The sequence below is a fragment of the Echeneis naucrates genome, chromosome 6 (genome assembly GCF_900963305.1).
Source record: "Echeneis naucrates chromosome 6, fEcheNa1.1, whole genome shotgun sequence".
Lineage (NCBI taxonomy): Eukaryota > Metazoa > Chordata > Actinopteri > Carangiformes > Echeneidae > Echeneis > Echeneis naucrates.
This window is the reverse complement of record NC_042516.1, coordinates 24,397,669-24,419,995: the sequence shown is the minus strand read 5'-3', so window position 1 is coordinate 24,419,995 and position 22,327 is coordinate 24,397,669. Positions and strand designations below refer to the sequence as shown.

General features: G+C 45.9%; 3 protein-coding genes across 4 annotated transcripts; 1 reads left to right on the top strand and 2 right to left on the bottom strand.

The window, feature by feature from the left end:
- Nucleotides 1-7,103: 7,103 nt before the first annotated feature.
- cmtm7 (CKLF-like MARVEL transmembrane domain containing 7) lies at nt 7,104-11,541 on the bottom strand. Its single transcript, XM_029504350.1, has 5 exons — nt 11,302-11,541; nt 10,807-10,983; nt 10,323-10,421; nt 9,866-9,947; nt 7,104-9,379 (listed from the first exon to the last, which is right to left on the bottom strand). Exons 1-5 carry the CDS (start codon nt 11,419-11,421, stop codon nt 9,366-9,368), a joined length of 492 nt encoding a protein of 163 aa, XP_029360210.1. The 5' UTR covers nt 11,422-11,541; the 3' UTR covers nt 7,104-9,365.
- On the top strand, nt 11,420-16,503 carry LOC115044709 (uncharacterized). The gene is made up of 3 exons (XM_029503875.1): nt 11,420-12,050; nt 15,278-15,667; nt 15,944-16,503. Exons 1-3 carry the CDS (start codon nt 11,420-11,422, stop codon nt 16,354-16,356), a joined length of 1,434 nt encoding a protein of 477 aa, XP_029359735.1. The 3' UTR covers nt 16,357-16,503.
- A 212-nt stretch (nt 16,504-16,715) lies between these two features.
- LOC115045379 (IgGFc-binding protein-like) lies at nt 16,716-20,137 on the bottom strand. Of its 2 annotated transcripts, none has more exons than XM_029505028.1 (4): nt 20,006-20,137; nt 19,754-19,858; nt 17,978-19,093; nt 16,716-17,620 (listed from the first exon to the last, which is right to left on the bottom strand). In XM_029505028.1, exons 2-4 carry the CDS (start codon nt 19,845-19,847, stop codon nt 17,211-17,213), a joined length of 1,620 nt encoding a protein of 539 aa, XP_029360888.1. In that variant the 5' UTR covers nt 19,848-19,858; nt 20,006-20,137; the 3' UTR covers nt 16,716-17,210. The 2 variants fall into 2 exon arrangements, with proteins under 2 accessions (XP_029360888.1, XP_029360886.1); XM_029505026.1 differs by having other exon boundaries at nt 19,754-19,867; nt 20,006-20,117.
- Nucleotides 20,138-22,327: the final 2,190 nt, after the last annotated feature.

Here is a 22,327-nt window from a genome sequence, read left to right as displayed (position 1 = left end):
AACTCTGTGTGTCTGTAAACACAACAGGAAGTGATGGATGACGGCAGGAGAAAAACAGGAAGAGGAGGAGTCCTACGTCTTCAAACACAAACCTGTAACACAGAGGACGAAGGCCTGAGGACTTCCTCAGTGAGCAGACACACACATGGAGCGTCTCTGTGGATCCATGATGTCTCCACATCCTCCGCCGTAACATCCCATAATCCCACCATCAGCCTAATGATATTTCACGGGTTACCATGGCAACCAATTCCATAAAAACCCTAATGTTTTTTTTCTCCTCAGGTGGTCATCCACACACAAAAAAATGTGTGTCAGTATTTTTATATCTTGCTCTAATGACTAATAAGCTTAGTGTGTGTGTGTGTGTGTGTGTGTGTGTGTGTGTGTGTGTGTGTATTCAGCCTCTGATCTGCTAACACAGCAAAGTGGTTACACAAAGAAAGACACACAAATCTCACAACAACTTCTCCTTACATATGAAGAAGTCATCTGTCTGTCACTCTTCATCATCACTGAGGATGATGATGATGGTTTGTACAGCAAGCATAAACCATTGTGTGTGTGTGTGTGTGTGTGTGTGTGTGTGTGTGTGTGTGTGTGCGTGTGTGTGTGTGTCCAACCTACATGTGTCCTTCCATGAATTTGGTTCTACAGGAAAAGGTCTGAATGACAACTGTTTCTGTAACGTCCTGACACAGAGAGACAGTTTTGTCCTTTCCATCACATCCAGGACACGCCCCCTGTGACCTCACCACTGATCACAGACCACATCAGCTGGACCACCAGGACCAACAGGACCACATCAGCTGGACCACCAAGACCACCAGGACCACCAGGACCACATCAGCTGGACCACCAAGACCACCAGGACCACCAGGACCACATCAGCTGGACCACCAGGACCACATCAGCTGGACCACCAGGACCACATCAGCTGGACCACCAAGACCACCAAGACCACCAAGACCAACAGGACCACATCAGCTGGACCACCAAGACCACCAAGACCAACAGGACCACATCAGCTGGACCACCAGGACCAACAGGACCACATCAGCTGGACCACCAGTACCAACAGGACCACATCAGCTGGACCACCAAGACCACCAAGACCACCAAGACCAACAGGACCACATCAGCTGGACCACCAAGACCACCAAGACCAACAGGACCACATCAGCTGGACCACCAGGACCAACAGGACCACATCAGCTGGACCACATTGCAGCAGATCTCGAGGAGGGCGGGGCCCTTAAAAGTATTTAAGGTTTTCCCTTTATCTTACTCAGACATTTAAGGAATCACTTAAAATCTTCTAAACCGTTGCACAAACAACCTTAGAGACCAAACTGAGGGAGAAATTAAAGACAGCACTGTCACGTGAGCTCTGTTTGGGGTAATGAAGGAAATCCCAGGTGCGATACTGATGGAAGAAAATCAGCCGTCTCCATGGCAACAGTATAATTTCACTGCTGTAGAAATTCTGTCACTGTTGAAAATGACTTTTTATCCATTAACTAAGGGAAACTTTTGAACTAAGGAGAAATGAATCCTTAATATGGATTTCTGGACACGCTCGGTGTGTGACGGACAAACTGGAGCCTCGTCAGTCTTGGTTGATGTCCAGAGCTGCAGACGGCAGCAGCAGCAACAATCTGCTGAGTTTACAGTCCAGATCGAACCGGCTGGGAGCAAGTCGGCGTCCTGCACGAGAAAAGGCTCATCATTAACTGCTTCTATTTCTGGTCCGTTTTCACAGCTCTTGTTGTTGTCGAGAGAGAAAAATTGCTGAAAACAGCAGGAGAGGATTAACACAAACACACACGTGTTCAACAAGAACTCAAACAAACACGCAGAAGGTCCCATGAGCCTTTGCTGCAGCGGTGAGCGAAACTCACCGATCTTAACAAGGTTTCCTTTCAGGAAGACGCTCTTGGCCTTCAGGTCTCATTCTATATCTGTTAGAGCTTGATTGATTAATTGATCATGTGATTCGCACACACACTGAATCCGTCTGGATCCAGTTCATTACACCAACTGACCGGATGACCTTTGACCTCAAGACGGCCTGAATGGTGCTGAGGAAGGAAATAAAGCTAATTGCTCAGATTCTCACCAAAGTGTGAAAGAGAAAGCTTTTGAACTTCAGGAAGTGGAGGAGGCAGCAATGCGCGTTTCCATGGCGACCGTATCCCCCCACCTGTCATGTATGTAGCGAAGACTGAGCAGCAACCGGACGAGCCAATCGGTACCTGAGTTTCAGGGAGGCTCCGCCCAGCTCTTCTGACCACCTTCAGCTTGCAGTACAGGTCCCAAAGACCACGTCTGACAAAGTCCAGTTGATTCTCTGACCAGCTGAAACAATAACACAAGCTGAATCAGTCAGCTTTAATTCATTTCTATTTTATATCAGATCAGAGTGAATTTGTCCCATTTCACAGTTTTAAACCAAACAAAATTACAACCTTTTTACATTAATACACAAAGATTGATGGAGTGATGAATAACACACAACACAACTGTACACACATGGATTCAAGCCTCCACTGAACATAAACCACAGACATTAAAAGGTCCATATTTTCACTTCTTCATACATGTCTTTTATTTTGAAGGGTCAGTGTCCAACAGAAGACATATTTGTGGTTTAAGAACCGAAAACTCTGGAGCTCAGGAACAACAGGGAGCAGAGAAACCAGGTCCTGAGTGGTGGGCGGGGCTTGGAGGAGTCGCACGACCAGTTTGATGAAGAACTGAACACACAGACTTGTAGGAACTGAGGTCTGCTGCTGATCATGTTCACAACCATCTGATCCTCCTAATCTCTGATTGGCTCAGCAGGTTTCACGTCAGACTGATTCTTATACCAGAGAACAGTTAGAACAGCATGTGAGGACGAAGATAAAATCCTCCTCCCCCTCTTCCCTCTTGTTTGCTTAAACAGATCTGACTGTTCAGTTGTGTTTAATAAGCTGCAGTGAAAGCTCCGAGCCCTCCACAGCTCTGCAGGGGATTGTGGGTAATGATGCGAGTATAAACAAAAGCTCAAAGGCTGTGTGCTGCTGCTCCCTGACGGTGTGAGCTCATACTGGACGAACTGGGCTGAAGACAAAGACTCCAGTTCCCACAGAGACAGGGGGGGCAGTCAGAGATAGCAAGGGAGGGGAGGGGGATCTCCTCCAGATGAACATCACACATCACAAGGGAGAGATGAAGGGAAAGATTCATGAGTGGAGAGCCCAAAGACAGGAAGTACCTGCTATAATGAAGATGGGTAATCCAGTTTGATGGCGTTTCTTCATGTTCAGCAGCTCAGGATGTTCGAGGAGATGAAGAATCTTTGAGCTTCCACTTCTACCTGCAGAAAATGTTCCAGTGGATCTACGGGCCCTCTGCAGGTCCCTCTGGGCCCCTGTAGTTTGGGCCCTCTGCCTGGTGCTTGTTGATATTTGAGTGTTACTGAGTATCAGGCAGGTAACTGAGGTCGTTATCAGGTCATTTATAGTGAAAATCTACAGCAGACTTCCTGTTGGAACGGACCGTCTTGTCAGGTCAAAGGTCACCCAGAAGGATCTACTTTGGCTCCGCCAGCCCGTCAGCAGGATTCTGGTGACTCTGGGTCACCGTCCCTCCGTTGGTTCACTGTGATCTGGGGTTTCTCCTTCCTGGCACGAAGCTCCTCCTGGTCCGGCGCCGCTTCTCTGTTGCTATGCAACTACAGCAAAGACTGTCTTTGCTGTGACACCCAGATTAAAGCCGAGCTTCTGATCAGGGTCAGATCCGTCAGGACCACCGGGTCTGAAGGAGTCACAGCGGTTGTCATGGTTACAATGATAAACATCCCTGTAGGCAGGGAGAGAAGAAACAGCATAAACTCCTGGCTTCACCAACGTCCTCCCCGTCACATGACCTCCTCCTCTTTACCACACCCACTGTCACCTAGCAACACAATGTGGCCATCGTTCCCGATAAGCTGCTGAGGTCGTCATGAGGCAGAGCCAGAAAATGATGCTCCATTTAGAGGGAAACAGATCAGGAAGGAGGGGAGGGGTTAGGGGGCGGGGCCACTGTGTGACTGACAGACTGGACCACCTTCTGGGTCTCCAGAGGTTTGGGGTTCATTTTGAGACGGTCAGGCTGGAAAAATAACCAGCTGCTTCCATCAGAAACCGTCAACGCTCTGGACCCCGAGACCTGGTCTGGAGCTGTTTTCAATAGACACACACACACACACACACACACACTGAATGTGAGCTGAGATTAGCTTCAGCAGAACGCTGTGTGTGTACATTTGTGCTTTATGAGGCTTTGCTGCCACCTAGTGAGGTTTTGGGAAACTCTCTCTGGATCCTGTTCAGGCGTGGAGTTTTGGATTTTCACAGGTCTGTAGCTGCAGCTGCATGTCACCATGTCAAACCTGAACATTAAAACTTCATTTTTATTATGCCAAAGAGAATAAAAATCTTAAATCTTTGCTCAATCTAACAGTCACATTATCCAAAACCAAGTTTTTATTTACTTGTTTACAAATCAATCCAGAATTTAAAATGTTATCTGCTGCTCACTGATTTATTTATTTAGGTGTTGATGTATTTGCCCGATGAAGACTACACTCGACCTCAGACGTGTGAATACCTCCAGGCTGGTCGTTCAGGTCTCATCAGTGTTCTGATAAAATGTGGGGCAGCCCAGGAACTGTAGCTGTGACTCACACTTCCCATCACACCCGGCCCTCCATTAGCCGAGCAAACACACACACAGAGTGCTCAGTTCAGTCCCGTTGAGGATAGAACATTTGACTTTGTGTTGTTGTGTCTGAGATGATGTTGGTTCAGTGTGTCCATTCAGAAATATCCAAGAGTTTGGTCGAACACTGAAGTCTGTCAACAAAGATGGAACCTGTTACTAAAATCACCTGCACAGATCAGCTGTAACATTATGACCACAGGCTACTGTGGATACCTGCCAGTGGGCGGGGTCTATCAGGCGGCAGGTGGACAGAATGGTAACTGTTAAAATATTCGTTACAAGCTGTCATAATGTTAATAATCTGTATTATTTGAACGGTTTTACTGAATCTGTTTGATATATTTGAATATCTTGTGTTATTTCTTGATGCTGACAGTTTGTAGTGTTGTGTTGTGTTGTGATTGTGATCAGTTGTAGCTTGTCTGTTATTTGAGTGTTGTGTTATGGAAGAGTCATCTGATTTGGTGCAATGAGCCTTTAATTTACAACATGCAACAAATCACACATTGTAGTTGAAACTAACTAAAAAAAGTAAAAAAACAAACAACACAATCATGTGAGCTCTTTGTGATGTGATAACAGAGTGGACATCTGAAAATAGGTCGAACTAAATCATTTCATTTCTCCTCCGACACGCCGCCATCTTCCTTCAAACAGCCGCCTCACGTAATGATTTGCACTTCAACACAACGTTAAGGCACTTTGGAAAACATCTACACAACCTAAACCATCAAACAGTCTGAGTCCACTGGGCCTGATCCTGATCTACCATCCGGGCCAGAAACCTCATGAAACCGACATTTAAGTCACTGAGGAGGAAGTTGAAAGTTCCCCAGAGCAGTCGACTAAAGACAAACAGCAGCAAATGAAATCAAAAATAAAAATAAAGAGAAGCAGCAGAAATAAAAACAAGTAAAATTAAATAAAATGAAATCAAAAATAAAAATAAAGAGAAGCAGCAGAACTAAAAACAAGTAAAATTAAATAAAATGAAATCCAAAAAAAAAAAAAGACAGCAGAACAAAAACAAAGTTGCCGTCTTCGATTGAACCTGGATTGGAATGTTGCCATTCAAGCTGCACCATTACTCCAAATATAATAATATTTTGACAGAAGTGCCCAAGTTCAGCTCTACTGATTAATTCTATTGAAATCTATGGGAAATTGTTTGGCTCAAGCCCCAGGTAAAAACCCCATTGTCATAATTTCCTGCGAAAACCAAATTAAATCATTCCAACTGAAATCCCAATATCTGCCAAAATAACCCCACAGTTCTGGATCAGATTCTTCATGTTCCATGAGGTTCCATTGAGGATCCGGACAGATCAGCTGTGTCCCAGTTCAGGTCTTTGAAGGTCTGGTCCTTCGTAGACCATGAAGGCCAAACCCAAAGAACCTGTCATCTATAGATAATTGAATGTTGAGTCTTTTGGGGTATTTGGTGCCTTTAATAGACAGATTGAACTGAACTGGGACAGCTGGACCTGGATCAGGTCTTTAAAACCAGGGAGCAGCGTCCTCTGTCCCAGTGGATGATCATCAGTGATCTGGAGTCAGACTGGCCAAAATGCTCCAAAGACAAAAGTGAGCTGAAGACTGAGCTGTTGTTGATGACGATGATGGAAAAAAAACCTTTATCAAAAGTTCCACCATAGAAATAGAAAATCTAGAAACACATCGAAGCTAAACTGAAACTGAGGAGAAGGTCAAGTGTGTGACATTCAGGTGGGATCGCCGATCAGCTGGGATGGATCAACATTCAGGACAGGACCCTACAGAACTCTGTGGACTATGACATCATCTACTGGAGCCAATAGGAGTGTTTGTGGTTTGGCTTTTTGTCTCATCTACCAGCTGATCGATATGAACTGACTGATTGGACTCTAAGATGATTGTTAGAAAATGATGCTTTCAATTGAAAATAAAATGTATGACCTAAAACTGGAGAATAAAGAATAATCACAGATATTCTTCTCAGAGCAGCAGTGAACCTGTCGGTGTGTTGGGGCCTCGAAGGCAGCACCAGAAGACCAGACAATCCATTTTATCGTCCAACTCCTCCAACGTCAAAGTGTCACTAGACATTCATGGTTCTTTCTGCTTCAGACAAAACGTAACGTCACATTCAGTGCAAAGTCTGAAGCAGCAGTGACATTTTTGGCATCTGATGCAGTTAGGCAGAATTCAGCTTCACATCGTCAAGAAAACAGGAAACGGCAGGAAAGTTTCACACTAAACCACAAAAAAGAACTTCTGCTTCAGCACCAGAGAAGTGACGATTAATTCTACAAACATTTCTCAGAAATAATTCCTCCAACCCAAATGGTCGAAAATAAACTGAAATATTGGTGTGATATGTGTGCATGCTAGTTTAATAGTTCCTCCTCATTAAAAATAATCAGCTTCTTCAACAAAAAATGAATCTGATATTGCCAATAAGGGGGCAAAATTAACTGGGAATTAACTGATGCTGACACAGAATTCAAATGACAAGAATTAAACGTAACACACTAGAAAAGAATTAGCAGAAAAGCTCAACAAAGTCTATTGTTAGCTAATGAAAGTTAACAATCTTATTTCATCTGATTAGCTTCACTGCTTTCAATTCTGATCCGGTCAATTGGTTTTAGTTTTTGCATTTGATCAGTTTTATAAAAGTTTGTGCTTCAACAATTAGTCCGTGAAGTTTCTGACGACATTCATGACGTACGTGTTTGTTAGTTTCAAACTTTGCATCTGCGATAATCTAGTTTGTTTGATCAAATGTATTTTTAGAACTAAAAACAGAAAGCAAATTTAATCCACTTCACAAAACTAATGTTTTACTCAGTGGACTTCAGTTTAATGGTCCAGATTCACTAATTGGTCAGAAAACTACAGATCTGGAGTCACATGATGTGGAAACACACATAGAAGTTGGTTTGATCAATTTAACAGGTATGTAATTTGTTATTTAACCTCTAATCTCACAAAATGAAAGCACAGATTAATAATCTGAGTCAGATTCATAAATCAATTCATATGTTTGTTCATTTGTTAACATGTTTTAATGAGTTTATGTTTTATAACAGCATTTTATTTCAATGTTGCCGTTACAATAATCTCTGTTTATGGAGATATGTTTATATTTACTTTTTTGAATTGGACAGCATAAATAATTATATTTCCATGAACCCTCTCCATGTTTTCATGAGTAATATCTGTAATTTCCACATCAGTAACTGTTGGATGTACCGTAGAAACTCTGACTGAGACGCTGCCGTTTCTCTGTGCTCGCTGACTTCAGGTGTTTTTAAAGCACCAAGGTCGGCCTGTTGTGGAGAAGGTGAGATAAAGGCAGCATCCTCTGAAACTCAAATAAAGAGGCTATTTTCTAAAATGGGCGTTCCTGTCAAGCTCACAGAGAAGAAGTTTAGTTCCCTTCAGGGGAAGTTAGTGCCTCAAATCGATGGCATGTCCTTTCATTTGAAACAGACTGAAGGAGAGAACTGGACTTTTGTTATCGTCCGCAGTGTTTCAGTGGTTTGTTGGCTTAAGAAACAAAAATCACAGATATAAAGTTCTGAAATGAGCTGAGCTCAGGCCTTTTGGGCCAATGTCACTAAAACTTTTCTGTGGCGGATGAAACCATAGGTAGATCAGAGTCCAGATCATCACCAAGCTTAGCTTCCCTTTTTCGTGGTTTTTGTGTGTTTGTGCCACTAGCATGCTAATGTTTTCTTTTTCATTGTGTCAATTCACATCCAGTTTTAGCATGCAGATGTTTTTTAGACCTGTGACCCGGAAACGGATAAGCGGTTGAGGATGAAGGAATGAATGAATGTTTTTCAGTGTTAGCCCCTGAGTAACGTTTGACATGCAAACAAAGCATACAAGCATGATAATGTTTGTTAGCACACCAGGTGATGACACCGAGGCCGTCTCAGTTCACATCTTTCCCTTAGCGCTGACGTTCATGCAAATATTTGAGTGTGCTAGCAAAGATTAGCATAGCAGGCTAACAGGTGATTTTAAAAAGAGCGGAATCTGTTTTTAATCAACTTGAGGAATCTTCAAAGTAGAATCAAAAGATTGGAGTGATGGAATCAAACAAATCAAGTTAGCAAGTGTAAACAACGAAGAAAACACAACAGAGCAGCGACGCAGCGACCTCTGAGGGTTTGAAGGGAAATCAGCAAGATTGTTTTATGGCACACAACAGGAAGCTAACACTGGATAAACACCTTCGACTGGCTGACGGCAAAAAGCTCTGGAAAGAAAAACCTTTGGACTGTTTTCAGAGCTGAAGCAGCAGGAATGATGGGATATGTAGTTGGTTAGTTAAAATGTGACACCAAGTATCTTTAACATGAGAGTCAATAAGGAATAAACACATTTGATTGAGTGATGATGTGACGACCGTCCCTCCCCTCTGGACGTTACCATGACGAGCAGCTGAGGATGTGTGAAGCTTGTTCAGTCGACGGCTGGTCCTGGATCAGCTCTTCTGAGACCTATGCATTGTGAGTTATAATCCAATCAGATTTCATTATCAGTGGTTGCCAGGCAGAAATTTGACCAGGACAGAAAACTGCCAACGCAGCCAATGAGTTCCTTCAGCAGGGGACGCTGCTTTATACTGCTGCACCTGAGGGGGGGGGGCAGAGAGAATTCAGAATTCAGTCGGGGGGGTGCTTGGAGCCCTGTCTATACTCATCTGACTCAGTTCCTGTTGGGGGGGGGGCAGGAAAAGGATAGGAACCCTCAGTCCACCATAAACTACCAGCCCCGCCTGCTGTCCTTTCCTAATCCTGGACTCACTGCGGTGTAGCACTGCCCCCCCCCCCACAAAGGTCATTTCACTCTGTGTCTGTGACCATCAGGGGGCTGCTGATGGTCACAGACACAGGACTAGGAGAGTTTAACCTCATAAACGGTGCACACACCTTGATTTGGAGACACACAAAAGGAGAGTCAGTCTGTCTCTGTTCAGGGAAATCATTTCTGTCATGTGGATCTGAGTCACATGTCCAACTTTCATCAAACACAGTTGGTTCAGTGTTTCCTGGACATGAGCATGTGAGCATTCATAGCATTCCTGTCACCGACACAGGCAGACTGTGTCCATCTTTACCGGTCTGATGAGGACCGCAGGTCACGCTGTAAGACGTCCACAAACTAACGGCCATCAGGAACGTTGTGATGAACCCAAAAACCTGAAAACAAACACAACAGGATCCATTTTAGACTGTGATGTGGGGTTTCTGTGGGACCGACACTTCCTGTGTAATCAGAGGCAGGAAGGCCGGGCTGAGGCCGGTCCACTACAGCTGGGCAGCTTCCTGACTGAAAACTGATCCTGGTCCTGCTTCAGGATCAAAACAGACCACACACTGCTGAGGTCCTCTGGATGGGAGAGTCATTTACCATAAACTCTATAAACTCAGGAAATGTTTACTGAGCTGATAAATCAGGGAGCAGGAGGGACATTTTCCCATAGACTTCAATGCTCTCTGACCTCTGTCACAGTCAGTGGAGTCAGGAAGGGTTACAGCTCTTCAGATCACAGGTGGTCTGTGACGAAAACGTACCGTTGCAACTACCAGTGCAGAAACTCCTTGGCTCTTCACGGCGGCCATGATGGAGGCGATGAGGATGAGGACGGTGCCGACGGAGTAATGGAAGAACTCCTGAAACACACAGCGTTCATCAGCAGGGGGTCACGCACACTCCCACAATTCAACAGTTTGAAGAGCATTTTTGTTCATTTTTAGTTTCAGTGTGTTGATGGATCACAGAATTAATACTGAAACAAATCTAGCTCCATCTACGGAACCGAGCTGAAGTTTCTATCTTTATCTGATCAGGAGTTCTGCTCCTTCATGACGAAACATAAACTCACAAACACGCAGGCCTGATCCAGCCTGCTCTTCAACAACACAGTTTGAAGAGGATCAGATGAGATCCGTCCCTAAACTCTCAATCAGAGGTCTCCAGCTCCAGTCCTGATTGTTTAGATGTTTCAGAGCAGTCAGATCAGCAGGCGTTTAGAAGAAACAGATTTTTCCTGCTCACCGTCAGCGGCCAGTTGATGCACGGCATCTTCGCCTGCAGCCTGAACAGGTGCATGAGGAAGAAGATGAGGAGGGCGATCAGAAACCACAGCGACACCACCTCGAAGTACTGGAAGACGGCCCAGCTGGGCCAGCCCCGGACACAGTGGACACACAGGAAGACGATGAGCAGGGCGAGCTGGGACAGAGACAGGCAGACACAGGGACTAGCTTCAGCAGCGGATGAATACGTGTGTTTATGTAGTGAGCGTCGGGGGAACGGTGTGTTTGTGTGTGTGAGTCAAATAAACAACAGGCCAAGAATCCAAAAATCACAAACATCCTCCAACAGACGGAGAAGTTAAAACACAAACAGGCTGCCAGTTTATCATCATTTTCCCATAGACTTCAACACAGACGAACCAACAGAACATGAATGTGATTTAGATCAAAGATGATAATAAATACAGATTTAAGATGGAACAGGGCAAAAAGTCAGAAGATTAAACTGACTCACCATCTGTCCGATCTTCAGCAGTCCGGGGATGGTCCGGCTGTAGCCGCTGTTCAGGGAGAACCCGTCCCCGGCCGTCCGGGTCCGGGTGGTGGTCGTGGTGCTGATGACGGTGTGAGACATGTCGGAGGAAGGGAGGAGAACCGGAGGAGAACCGGAGGAAGGGCGGGAGGAGAACCGGAGGAGAACCGGAGGAGAACCGGAGGAAGGGCGGAGGAGAACCGGAGGAAGGGCCGGAGGAGAACCGGAGGAGAACCGGAGGAAAACGGGAGGAGAACCGGAGGAAGGGCGGGAGGAGAACCGGAGGAGAACTGGAGGAGAACCGGAGGAGAACCGGAGGAAAACGGGAGGAAGGGCGGGAGGAGAACCGGAGGAGAACCGGAGGAGAACCGGAGGAGAACCGGAGGAAGGGCGGGAGGAGAACCGGAGGAAGGGCGGGAGGAGAACCGGAGGAAGGGCCGGAGGAGAACCGGAGGAGAACCGGAGGAGAACCGGAGGAAGGGCGGGAGGAGAACCGCAGGAAGGGCCGGAGGAGAACCGGAGGAAGGGCCGGAGGAGAACCGGAGGAAGGGCCGGAGGAGAACCGGAGGAGAACCGGAGGAAGGGCCGGAGGAGAACCGGAGGAGAACCGGAGGAGAACCGGAGGAAGGGCCGGAGGAGAACCGGAGGAGAACCGGAGGAGAACCGGAGGAAGGGCCGGAGGAGAACCGGAGGAAGGGCCGGAGGAGAACCGGAGGAGAACCGGAGGAAGGGCCGGAGGAGAACCGGAGGAGAACCGGAGGAGAACCGGAGGAGAACCGGAGGAGAACCGGAGGAAGGGCCGGAGGAGAACCGGAGGAGAACCGGAGGAGAACCGGAGGAAGGGCCGGAGGAGAACCGGAGGAGAACCGGGCTGCTGCGGGATGAACAGTTGCCTGCTGTCGTTCAGACAGTCAAACCCAACCGGAGCAGCAAACACACTTCCGGAGGGGCCTTTCAGAATAAGAGCTGCGACCAGGCGCCGTGGAGGATCAGATTATAACAGGAGAATGGAAAACTGATTAAAAATGATCAGCTTATAACAATGTAATTACTTTTTCACCTTTAACCTTTTCATCAGCACGGTGTCACAGTGGTTCTCTCTGCAGGTCCTGGTTGGGTTCATCAGTGACTCTAAACTGTCCGTAGGTCTGTCTGTCTCTGTGATGGACTAGGATTGGCTCCAGAACCCCCCGTGACCCGGAAACAGATCAGAGGAAGAACGTGAAGATGAAATTTCAGATTTAAGAAACAAAAAGCATCTTCATGCTCTCATGAAGGTTTTTGGTCTCTTCGTGTGATTTGTACTTGTAATGAATAAAAAAATGAGCATTACAGATTCCAGCTGAAGGATCTTCTGCCGACACTGACAGCACCTGTAATAAGTTTCAATTCATTTTATATTTAAAGTGTTTTATGCATAAACTGATGGTGCAGAAAAGAATACAGATGTTCTGTGTCTGCAGATTTTTATTTCTTCATCTGTCCCTCTTCACACCAAGCTGTGTCTACTGGGGCCTTTATTTTGAAATGAAATGCTGTCCTTCCTGGCTGGATGAAGGCAGTGTGTGTGTGTCTGTTTGCTGTGTGTGTTGACTGTGTGGTCTGTGTCAGGAAACACTGCAGCAGCAAAGTGTGAAACCTTCCATGGAAACACACTAGCTCGGTGAACGCACACAATTGTTTAGTGTTAACAGAGTCGGTACGCTTCTCTTCACATCAACACACTGAACACACACACACAGGACAGACTGTTCCAGCTCAGTGTGTGTGTGTTTGTGTTGGTTCAGGCTGTTGGGTTCACCTGATAGATAAAAGTGTCATCGATCAGCTGTGGTTAGTTTGTGCATCGATTCAGACAGTAGAGGTGGTTTGTGTGTCTTTGTGATTATTTTTGTGTCCTTGTGGTTATTAAGTGTGTTTGTGTTTGTTTTGGTGTCTTTGTGGTTGTGTTGATATTTTACAGTTACGTCATTCAGTGGTTTTCATATTAACATGTGACTGACCTTTGACCTTCTCACCCTGGGGGGGCAGCAGGGGGAGGGGTCTTCCAGCCCAGCCAATGAGCTGAGCAGATTTCAAACAGAGAGGAAGAATCTGCTCAGTTGTCATGGAGACGTTTTATCGTGGCGGCTAAGAGTTTTTTATTTTGTTGTTTTGTATATTAGCTATCAAAATAAAAGCCTACAGTGAACTCACCAACCCCTAACCCAGTCCAGTTCAGCTAAAACGCTCTCAGGGGTCGATAGCTTAGCCCCCCACCGACTGTCCTGATCCTGGTCCATCTCTTCTTCATCTCGTCCTCGCTCATTCCCCTTTCACTGGTTTTTACCTCTTCATGGTGAGTTAGCTGAGGAAACAACAGGAAGTTGACGAGCAGGACTTTTCCTCTGCTTCAGCTTTGTTTGTTACCATGGTGATACAGCGGCAGATGCTGGACAACTTCAAGCACACCCCACAGCCACAATGTGGTTAAACACACACCGACACACAAACACACTGAGTCCCAATTGGTTGATATTTTAATCTGAACTTTGATCCTTCAGAATTCAAACAACGATCAGATGCTTCATCTTTGAATCCATTTTCTCAGATTCTTTTTAGTGTGAGCTGAATGTGAGTCCAGAACTCAGACTGAAGCTTTCATGATCCCCAAATCAGCACAGTTATGATTTTATATGAAATACCTGTTTGGACCTTTAATGTCCGTTCAGTTCATAATTAAACTGTGTGACAGAAATCAGGAGCTCATTCTGTTTCATGACTGTTTATTAGAGTGTTTTATGTGGCTGAGCTCTGACCTGAACCACCTAAACCAGGACCTGGTTTTTGGTTACGTTCTGGAAATGAAGGTGGTTTCAATTTAAAGATCTACTTCCTCTTCCTGAACCACCAACCAACCTCCGACACGATGAGAAGGCGCCCCCTGATGGTCATAAGACAGAACGACACAGACCAGAGTCCAGGTCCAGATTTACAGACAGATTGTAGGTCCTGGATCCAGTCTGATTTGGTCAGTTTGTCCAGTGGCTGGATGAGGACATCTGGACTGATGAGAACTTTTGATGATCTTGTTCTCTGGAAACAGAAACAGTTTCTGCTCTTCAGCTTCATTTCAGACAACGCTAATAATAAAAAAGAAGAAGAAGAAGGAAAATTACACACAATGACTGGAGGTACTGAACCTCACCACATCAATGACACACAACACACTGCCACTAGAGTTGTGCTCATATGATGATGGACGTTTCGGTTTTCTCTGCTCTCTGATTTGCTTTGTTCTGCTGCCTGGAGGTAAGTTTACATAAAGGCAGGTTCCCTGGTCTTCATCCCAGGATCCCCGTGGACCTTCATCAGTGGTCCGGCTCTGTCAGATGATTGTCAGTGATGGGCATATGATGTCAGTGATGTCAGATGATGTCAGTGATGTCAGATGATCAGTGATGTCAGATGATTGTCAGGGATGTCAGATGATCTGTGATGTCAGATGATAAGTGATGTCAGATGGTGGTCAGTGATGTCAGATGATCAGTGATGTCAGATGATCTGTGATGTCAGATGGTGGTCAGTGATGTCAGATGGTGGTCAGTGATGTCAGATGATCTGTGATGTCAGATGGTGGTCAGTGATGTCAGATGATCTGTGATGTCAGATGGTGGTCAGTGATGTCAGATGATCAGTGATGTCAGATGATCAGTGATGTCAGATGGTGGTCAGTGATGTCAGATGATCAGTGATGTCAGATGATCTGTGATGTCAGATGGTGGTCTGTGATGTCAGATGGTGGTCAGTGATGTCAGATGATCTGTGATGTCAGATGGTGGTCAGTGATGTCAGATGATCAGTGATGTCAGATGATCAGTGATGTCAGATGATCAGTGATGTCAGATGATCAGTGATGTCAGATGATCAGTGATGTCAGATGGTGGTCAGTGATGTCAGATCTCTGTCTGCCCTCCAGGCCTCGGCTCCAGAGACGATGGCTGGTCCATGATCGTGCAGCCAGAGGTCCGAGCCATGGAGGGCTACCCGGTGGTGCTGCCCTGCACCTTCAGCCACCCACAGCACTCCCAGCATTCCTCCCTGCAGGTGTTGTGGCGTCTGGGCCACGGGCAGGACGCCACCGTCCTGTACCGCTGCATGAGCCGGCCCAGGGCCCCCACCTGCGAGCCGGGCCCCAAGCAGGACCAGCGCTACCGACTGGAGGGAAACCCACGAGAGCACGACCTGTCACTGCGCATCCACAGCGCCGCCCTGCAGGACAGTGGCCGCTACTACTGCAGGGTGGAGGTCCAGGGGCGGGAACACATCAGCTTCGAGGACAAGATGGGAACCAGGCTGAGAGTGGAAGGTAGGGGACCTTCATGATTACTACTCATATCATCCTTTTCTTTCCTCTGTGTCCGTCTTCTCCTGAAAACATTCATTCATTTATTATTTACTTTGTGTTTATATGTGTTGTTTTTGAAGACGTGTGTTGTCATTGTCACAGAATTTCTTTGAAGATGAATAAAGTTTGATCTTTTTATTTTCTTCTGACTTAAGTTCAATGAACAGATTTGAGTTCTTCTGTCATCGGGGGTGTTGTATATTTACTGACTCACCTGCGACCTCATCCATGATGCAGCTCCTCCAAAGATCCTGGCTCTGTCGGTGGAGGGCAGCAAGCAGTCTGGATACCGAGCCCTGTGCCGGGTCCAGGGCTCCCCCCTGCCGGATGTGCAGTGGCTCAGCCCGGACGAGCTGCTGGAGGGTTCGCCGGTGGGGCCGCTGGCCCAGGAGGCCCCTGCCCTCTACCACACCGTCAGCCAGCTGAGGGACGTGGAGCCCGGCCAACACTACACCTGCAGCGCCTCCAACCCGCTTGGCAAGGAGCAGGCCACCCTGTACGTCCTGCCCCCCCGGCCCCCGCCCTCCTCCGGGGCACCACCATCACTCCTGCTGCTCCTCACTCTGTCTGTGGGGGCAAAGGTCATCCTGCTGGTTGGGATGGGGGTGTGGCTGATGCAGGGGGGCAGAGTCAGCTGCTGGAGGAAGTAACAGCCACCGTTTATTAAAATCTATTAGTATTATATGAATTATGATGATAATATTCTACAAATATAAACACAATATCTGATAATCACTGCACATAAATAAATTGTAAGATGATAATATTAACTTGTAGATATATTATTCTATGATAAATCATCTTTTCATTCATTAACCATACTGATTATAAAAGCTTATTATCAAGACTGTGGCGAAAAAAACATTTGATCAGTAAAGTTCTGTTAAAAACATATTTTATATCAGGCTGTGTTTGTTCTCATTGGTTTTTTTATTGAATTATTAATTCATCTTTTTCTTTGTTGGTGAGCTTCCTGAAGACAATGAAGATAAACAACATCAATGTTTCACACAAATGAATTTAATGGTGTCATCATGTTTCACTGACATCACAGATCAAACCGAGTCTATTCTGAAGCTACGACACATTTAAAAGTTTATATCTACAGACATTTATGTCTCAATATAGCTTCTGTTCTGGAGGATCAAAATAAAGTCTGTAAAATGTAGCTATTTTAAACCAAAGCAGGAAGTGAGATCAGGATGAACTTTTTAGAGGCTGCAGGTTAACGAACGTCAGATCACTCATCACATGACCTCTGACCTCTGACCTCGCTCCTCTGGGTTCATGACACTTCATCTGAACGCGACCGTTTGGGAAACAAAAAAGAAAATATTTCAGATGATGCTTCCAAGTCTGTTTCCCAGCGACATGACCATTGTTACATGGAAATCGTGTACGGAAACACTCTATAAATTTGGAGCCAGGTGATGACATCACGTTGACCTGTGCACGTCAGACTCAGAGGAACAGACTTGGACCCAGCAGCTAATTGGTTTGCCCCCTACAGGGGCAGGAGGTCGGCCTCTTGGTAGCAGACAGGATGTGTGGCCTTGCAGCAGTCCTCGTCTCTCCACTCAAAGTTCTTCTTTTCTTCCAGACTCATAACGGCGCACTGGCCGTCGTGTGAGGCGCCGGGCTCCCCGGCCTCCCAGTTGGTGCTGTTCACTGACTTGTTGTTCAGCCAGTACCAGTTTGCGGTCAGGGAGCTGCGGCGCAGGCCGATCCAGACCTCCCTCACCCTCTTGCTCTTGCTCTGGACCATCTTTCTGTGGACGTGGTCCCTGAACTTGGGCTCAGACATGCTGATCAGCTCAAGGTTCTTGTCTTTGCAGTACTTCACGGATTCCTTCCACCCGCCGGCCACTTCTCCGAGCTCTAAGACCTCGGGAGTCAGCGGGCAGCCCCGGAAGTCTGTGAACACACAGGGACAAACTGAGACCAGGTCTGATGAGGAGCCATTTAGGTTTTTCATTACAGTGATGTGTTTGTTTCAGTGTGTTTTACTGTGTGTGTCCTCAACAACATGTCAACACAAACATCTCACCTCAGAAACAAATGTTAAGTTCGTTGAATTAGCTCAATTAGGTGAATTATCTCATTTAGCTAAATTAGCTCAGTTAGCTCCAGCTGATGAGGAGCAGCTTTGTGTTTCTTTGTTGTCGTTGTTTTGCGTAGTTTGTGGCTTTTAGCTGAGCTTCACAGAGCCTTTTGCTGAACTGATGTGTGTCTGTCAGAGACTGAAGGGACTGTGGACTCTAAGGGCCGTACCTGGGGACGCACTGATGATGGAGGCCGGGTTCCCAAACAGAGAATCGTTCTTCCGTCCTGCAAAGTAGACGGCCATTTTGGAGGATGTGTGCCAGATGACATTCTTGTCTTCCACCAACTCAACTGCCGTTGAAACGTATTCGGTCCCTTTGAGCTGCTCCCAGTCTGGACTCTTTGGGGGATCCGTTATGATCCGGACCCCTTCAGTGAAATCTTTGTGGACTGTGATCACAGCGAAGCTCTTCGTGTCAGAGATCTTGTTGACGAGATAGCAGGAGGCGAAGTCTGTCTCTGGGATGAGCGGGAGGAGAAGGCCAGGCCGGTACAGAAGGGCTGGGCCGGTACTCTCCACCAGGGGCGAGTTTGGGTCATATGTTTTTATTTCTGAAGGTCCTGACAGAAGGAGCTTGGTTTTGTCGTTGGCCAGAAAAGGAGGAATGAAGAACCGGAGCTTGGTGTGTCTGGCCGGTGGCAGCAGGGCGGACAGCAGCCTGCAGGTACAGCTGTGTTCGATGGCACAGGGGTGAGTGAGGAGAACTGCCACCGGCTTGTTGGCATTCACGGCCACTGACTGCTCCTTCACCGGGACCCAGAACTTGGCGACTGCGAAGAGATTGAGCTTCACCTGTTCAGTGGCCAGATCTTTGACTGTCACTGTGGTCTCCTGGCCAGTGCTGACGATGAGAAGCTGGAACGGGTTTCTTTCAATCACATCTTTGGTGGACTGGTCGTTGGTTCCAGGGATGGTGGGCACCGGTGGGATGAGGTACTCTGAGCTCAACTTCTCTGCTGGAATGATCAGAGCTGACTGCACGCTGTTGTTTTTCATGCTGACTGCTTGGACTGTGATTTTTTTGTTGCTGTCAATCACCAGAGTTTTCTCACTGATTTCAAACTTCCCCAGCTCCAGCTTGGTCTTGAAGATGAAGGACTCTCCAGCGTGTATGGTCTTTGTTTTAGGTGTTAGGTTGTGCGGTTTGATATTGATGACCGTTTCGTCGTACATGGCTGTGATCCAGACCTTGTTATTGGGAGTGAATGGATAATAATAGGCCATGTTCTCTGGGAAGACAATAATGAACTTCCTTCCGGTTTGGGCTTCTGGCAGACTGGATTCTGGAGAACAAACAAAAAAACCAAACCCTCAAACTTTTTCATTCAGGATTTTCTGTTCATGTTGTCTGAATCTGAGGACCCATGTGAGTCGGACTAACAGCTCAGTCATGAAATTGCACTGACACATTTACACAGTACAGACAGAACCCTTTATTACTGCCTATGACATCAGTCTGAAGGTCTGAAGGTCTAAAGGACCAGACAGTCTGAAGGTCCAGATGGTCTGAAGGATTAAAGGTCCTGAACCTTAAAACCAGCCATCAACAGTTGTGAAGTCTGGTGATTTAGCCACGCCCCTGTTCTCCCAGGTTGTGTTTGCATGGGACCGGGTCAAACGGATCGGATCTGATCAGGCCTAAAACTGACCAGGATCACCACCACTACTTTTCTTTCACTGGTGCAAAATTCAAACTGTAACTATCCTTAATGAAATTATTCATCCTCATTACCAATAAATATGAGATAGTTTGGACCCCTGTGGCTCCAGTGGACATTGAGAGCTCATGAGTTCATGAGGCCTTGGGGGCCCCTGGGGGCCCCTGGGAGACAGTCTCACACTGTTAAACAGTAAATGAAATGTTACCTGCAGCCTGGTGGGTTCCTCCTTGTGTCCAGTTGAATTAGATAAAGTTTGAGTTCTGAGTTGAGTCTGTAACTTACCTGAGCTCAGCGCTGCCAAAACCAAGACCAGGACCAAGACCAGCCCAGGACTCATTGTGAAACCAGGACCAACAGATGAGAGTCTAATCCACATGGAGTCAGCACCTGGAATAACTGACAGTGAGCAAACATCAGCAGTCTGGGGGCGTGAACAGTCTCAGCCTGAAGCTGATCTGAAGTCAGTTCAGCTTTTCCAAAGTACATAACAGACAGAAAAGTCACAGAATTAAAAATGAGACGTCATGAATTCACCTGACGAGGATGAAGAGCAAACACTGCAGTCGTTTAAAGGTTTCTGTTGTGTTGTCTTCAGAGCTGCAGGCGGACCTGAGATCTACGACAAAATCCTAAACCTTCCCTTCGTCCTCATCCTTCAGATATGGAAACACACATTTGTCAGTCAAACAGCAGCAGATTTGCATGAGGTGTGTTCAAGTTGTGGGTCAAAAGTGAAACAGGTTGTGGTTGTATCAGAGATTTAAATGGGACCTGGTTTGGTGGTTTGGGTCTGGGGGCTTTCAGTCCAGATTTAATGTATCCAGCTGAGGTTCTGGTTGTCGGGACCGGGACCAGGTCCAGGGTCTGGTTTTGTTGTGTCCTGGTCTGATCTGGTTTCAGTTTGACTTTCAAATGAGACACAAACAAACACTGAGCTCATTTATGCTCAAAGTGTGACATCACAATAATAACCACCGAACCCCCATCGCCACGGTTACCAGGTGTGATTTGGGTTAAAATCATGACTTCCTGGACATCAGTCGTTCTCTGTTGTCATGGTAACAACAACAAGAGATCACATGGTCGCAAGGGAATCGAACACAGTACACTGTGTCACATCACTTCATATTAAACGACAAAAAATCACAAAAGAAACAAAACACAACTGATGAAGCTCCAGCAAAGGTTGGACACACACATACAGTCATCCTGCTCGCACACCAAACCATTTATGTATTCTGTTTGTTGTCATTGTGTAACAGTCACAGTTGTTATCCGTGTGTCTGTTTAAGATCGTGATAGGCATACTTTAGGGAATGAGGACATCATAGACTCCGCCCCCTGGTGACAACATGGTGAAAGAGGACAAAGTTGGTGACATTCCCAGTCTTAGACCGTCTCTCTGTCTCTGTCTCTCTCTCTCCATGTCTCTCTCTCAGTGTCTCTCTGTCTCTCTCTCTGTCTCTCTCTCCGTGTCTCTCTCTCAGTGTCTCTCTCTCAGTGCCTCTCTCTATCTCTGTCTCTCTCTCTCAGTGTCTCTCTCTCAGTGCCTCTCTCTCTCTTTGTCTCTCTCTCTCTCTCTCTCAGTGTCTCTCTCTTAGTGTCTCTCTGTCTCTGTCTTTGTCCTGCAGCATCCGTCCTCAGCAGCAGCAGAATGGCCATCTTCGTCTCTGTGAGTACTTCCTGTCTCTTCATCAGAAAAATCAATAAATATTTTCTGAGTCTATCAAATCTATGAGAATGATTTTCTGGATTTGGGTCTTTCCTGAACCAAACTCTTCAGGTTCTGGACTAGAAAGGTTTCTTTGTTCTGAGGAACCTACTTTTATTTTGAATTATTTTACCTTTGACAGATTATTGATCCTGAGTCATTTTACCATTGCAGCAGCTTCAGCTGAGATTCTTCAGTGTTTTCCTACAGAACAGAGCAGAAATATAAATCTTTACTGGTATTAAAGAGAACATTCACATTTAAAATTATTATTAGATGATAATAATCAGTTTACTTAATTTTTTATTATGGTGATTCAGTTTTATTTGATGTATTTTGTGATTTCTAAATTGATGTATTTATTTTTTATTAAAAGTCAGTTTAAAAGTTTGAATTAAAGTACATTAAATTATAATCACTTATTAAACTCTCTTGATTTGAATCACTTGCTGGATCTAAAGTTATATTAAATGTAAAGTGGAACAGAGCAGAGAAAGGAGGTCTAATTAAACCAGAAGTAGGTCTGTACGGGGGGCCCTGAGCGGGGGCCCCTGGGAGCCACCCTGCTTCATTTAGACTCAGTGTCCTGAAATACTGAAGTTACTATCCGTCTGAGTGTCGGATCAGTGACCCCCCACTGTGGGTGTGTGAACGCCACACACAAACCCCGATGGTTGGGATCCAGTCTCACTCTGGAAGGGATGTTCTTTACAGTGGATGACTTCAGAACAATTACCGAAGGAAGGAGTGTGACAATGGCTGAATTTATGGGGGTTTTATTAATTACAAGGGGTAAATAAAAACGTGCTCATTATGTACAGGTGCAAATCAAAGCATAAACTAGATGAAACAGGTGAGCTTGGATATGTAAATGGAATGGCATGATATAACAATGATAAGTACAGTTTTCTCTGCTTGTTGTGGTTACTTCGGTGGACATGGTTTTATCTGATTCACTGTAAAACACAATTAAATGGTTATTAGATAATCAGGACAAACAAATGAACTAAGAAAAGAACATTTTCATGCATATTTTGACCGACTGTGGAAAATCAGAAACGTATGAAGTTTCTTTTTACAGAACAGTTATAGGCCCCAACCAAGCACATAGATCACGGTGCTCAGTTCCAGTAGTTCGTCATTCA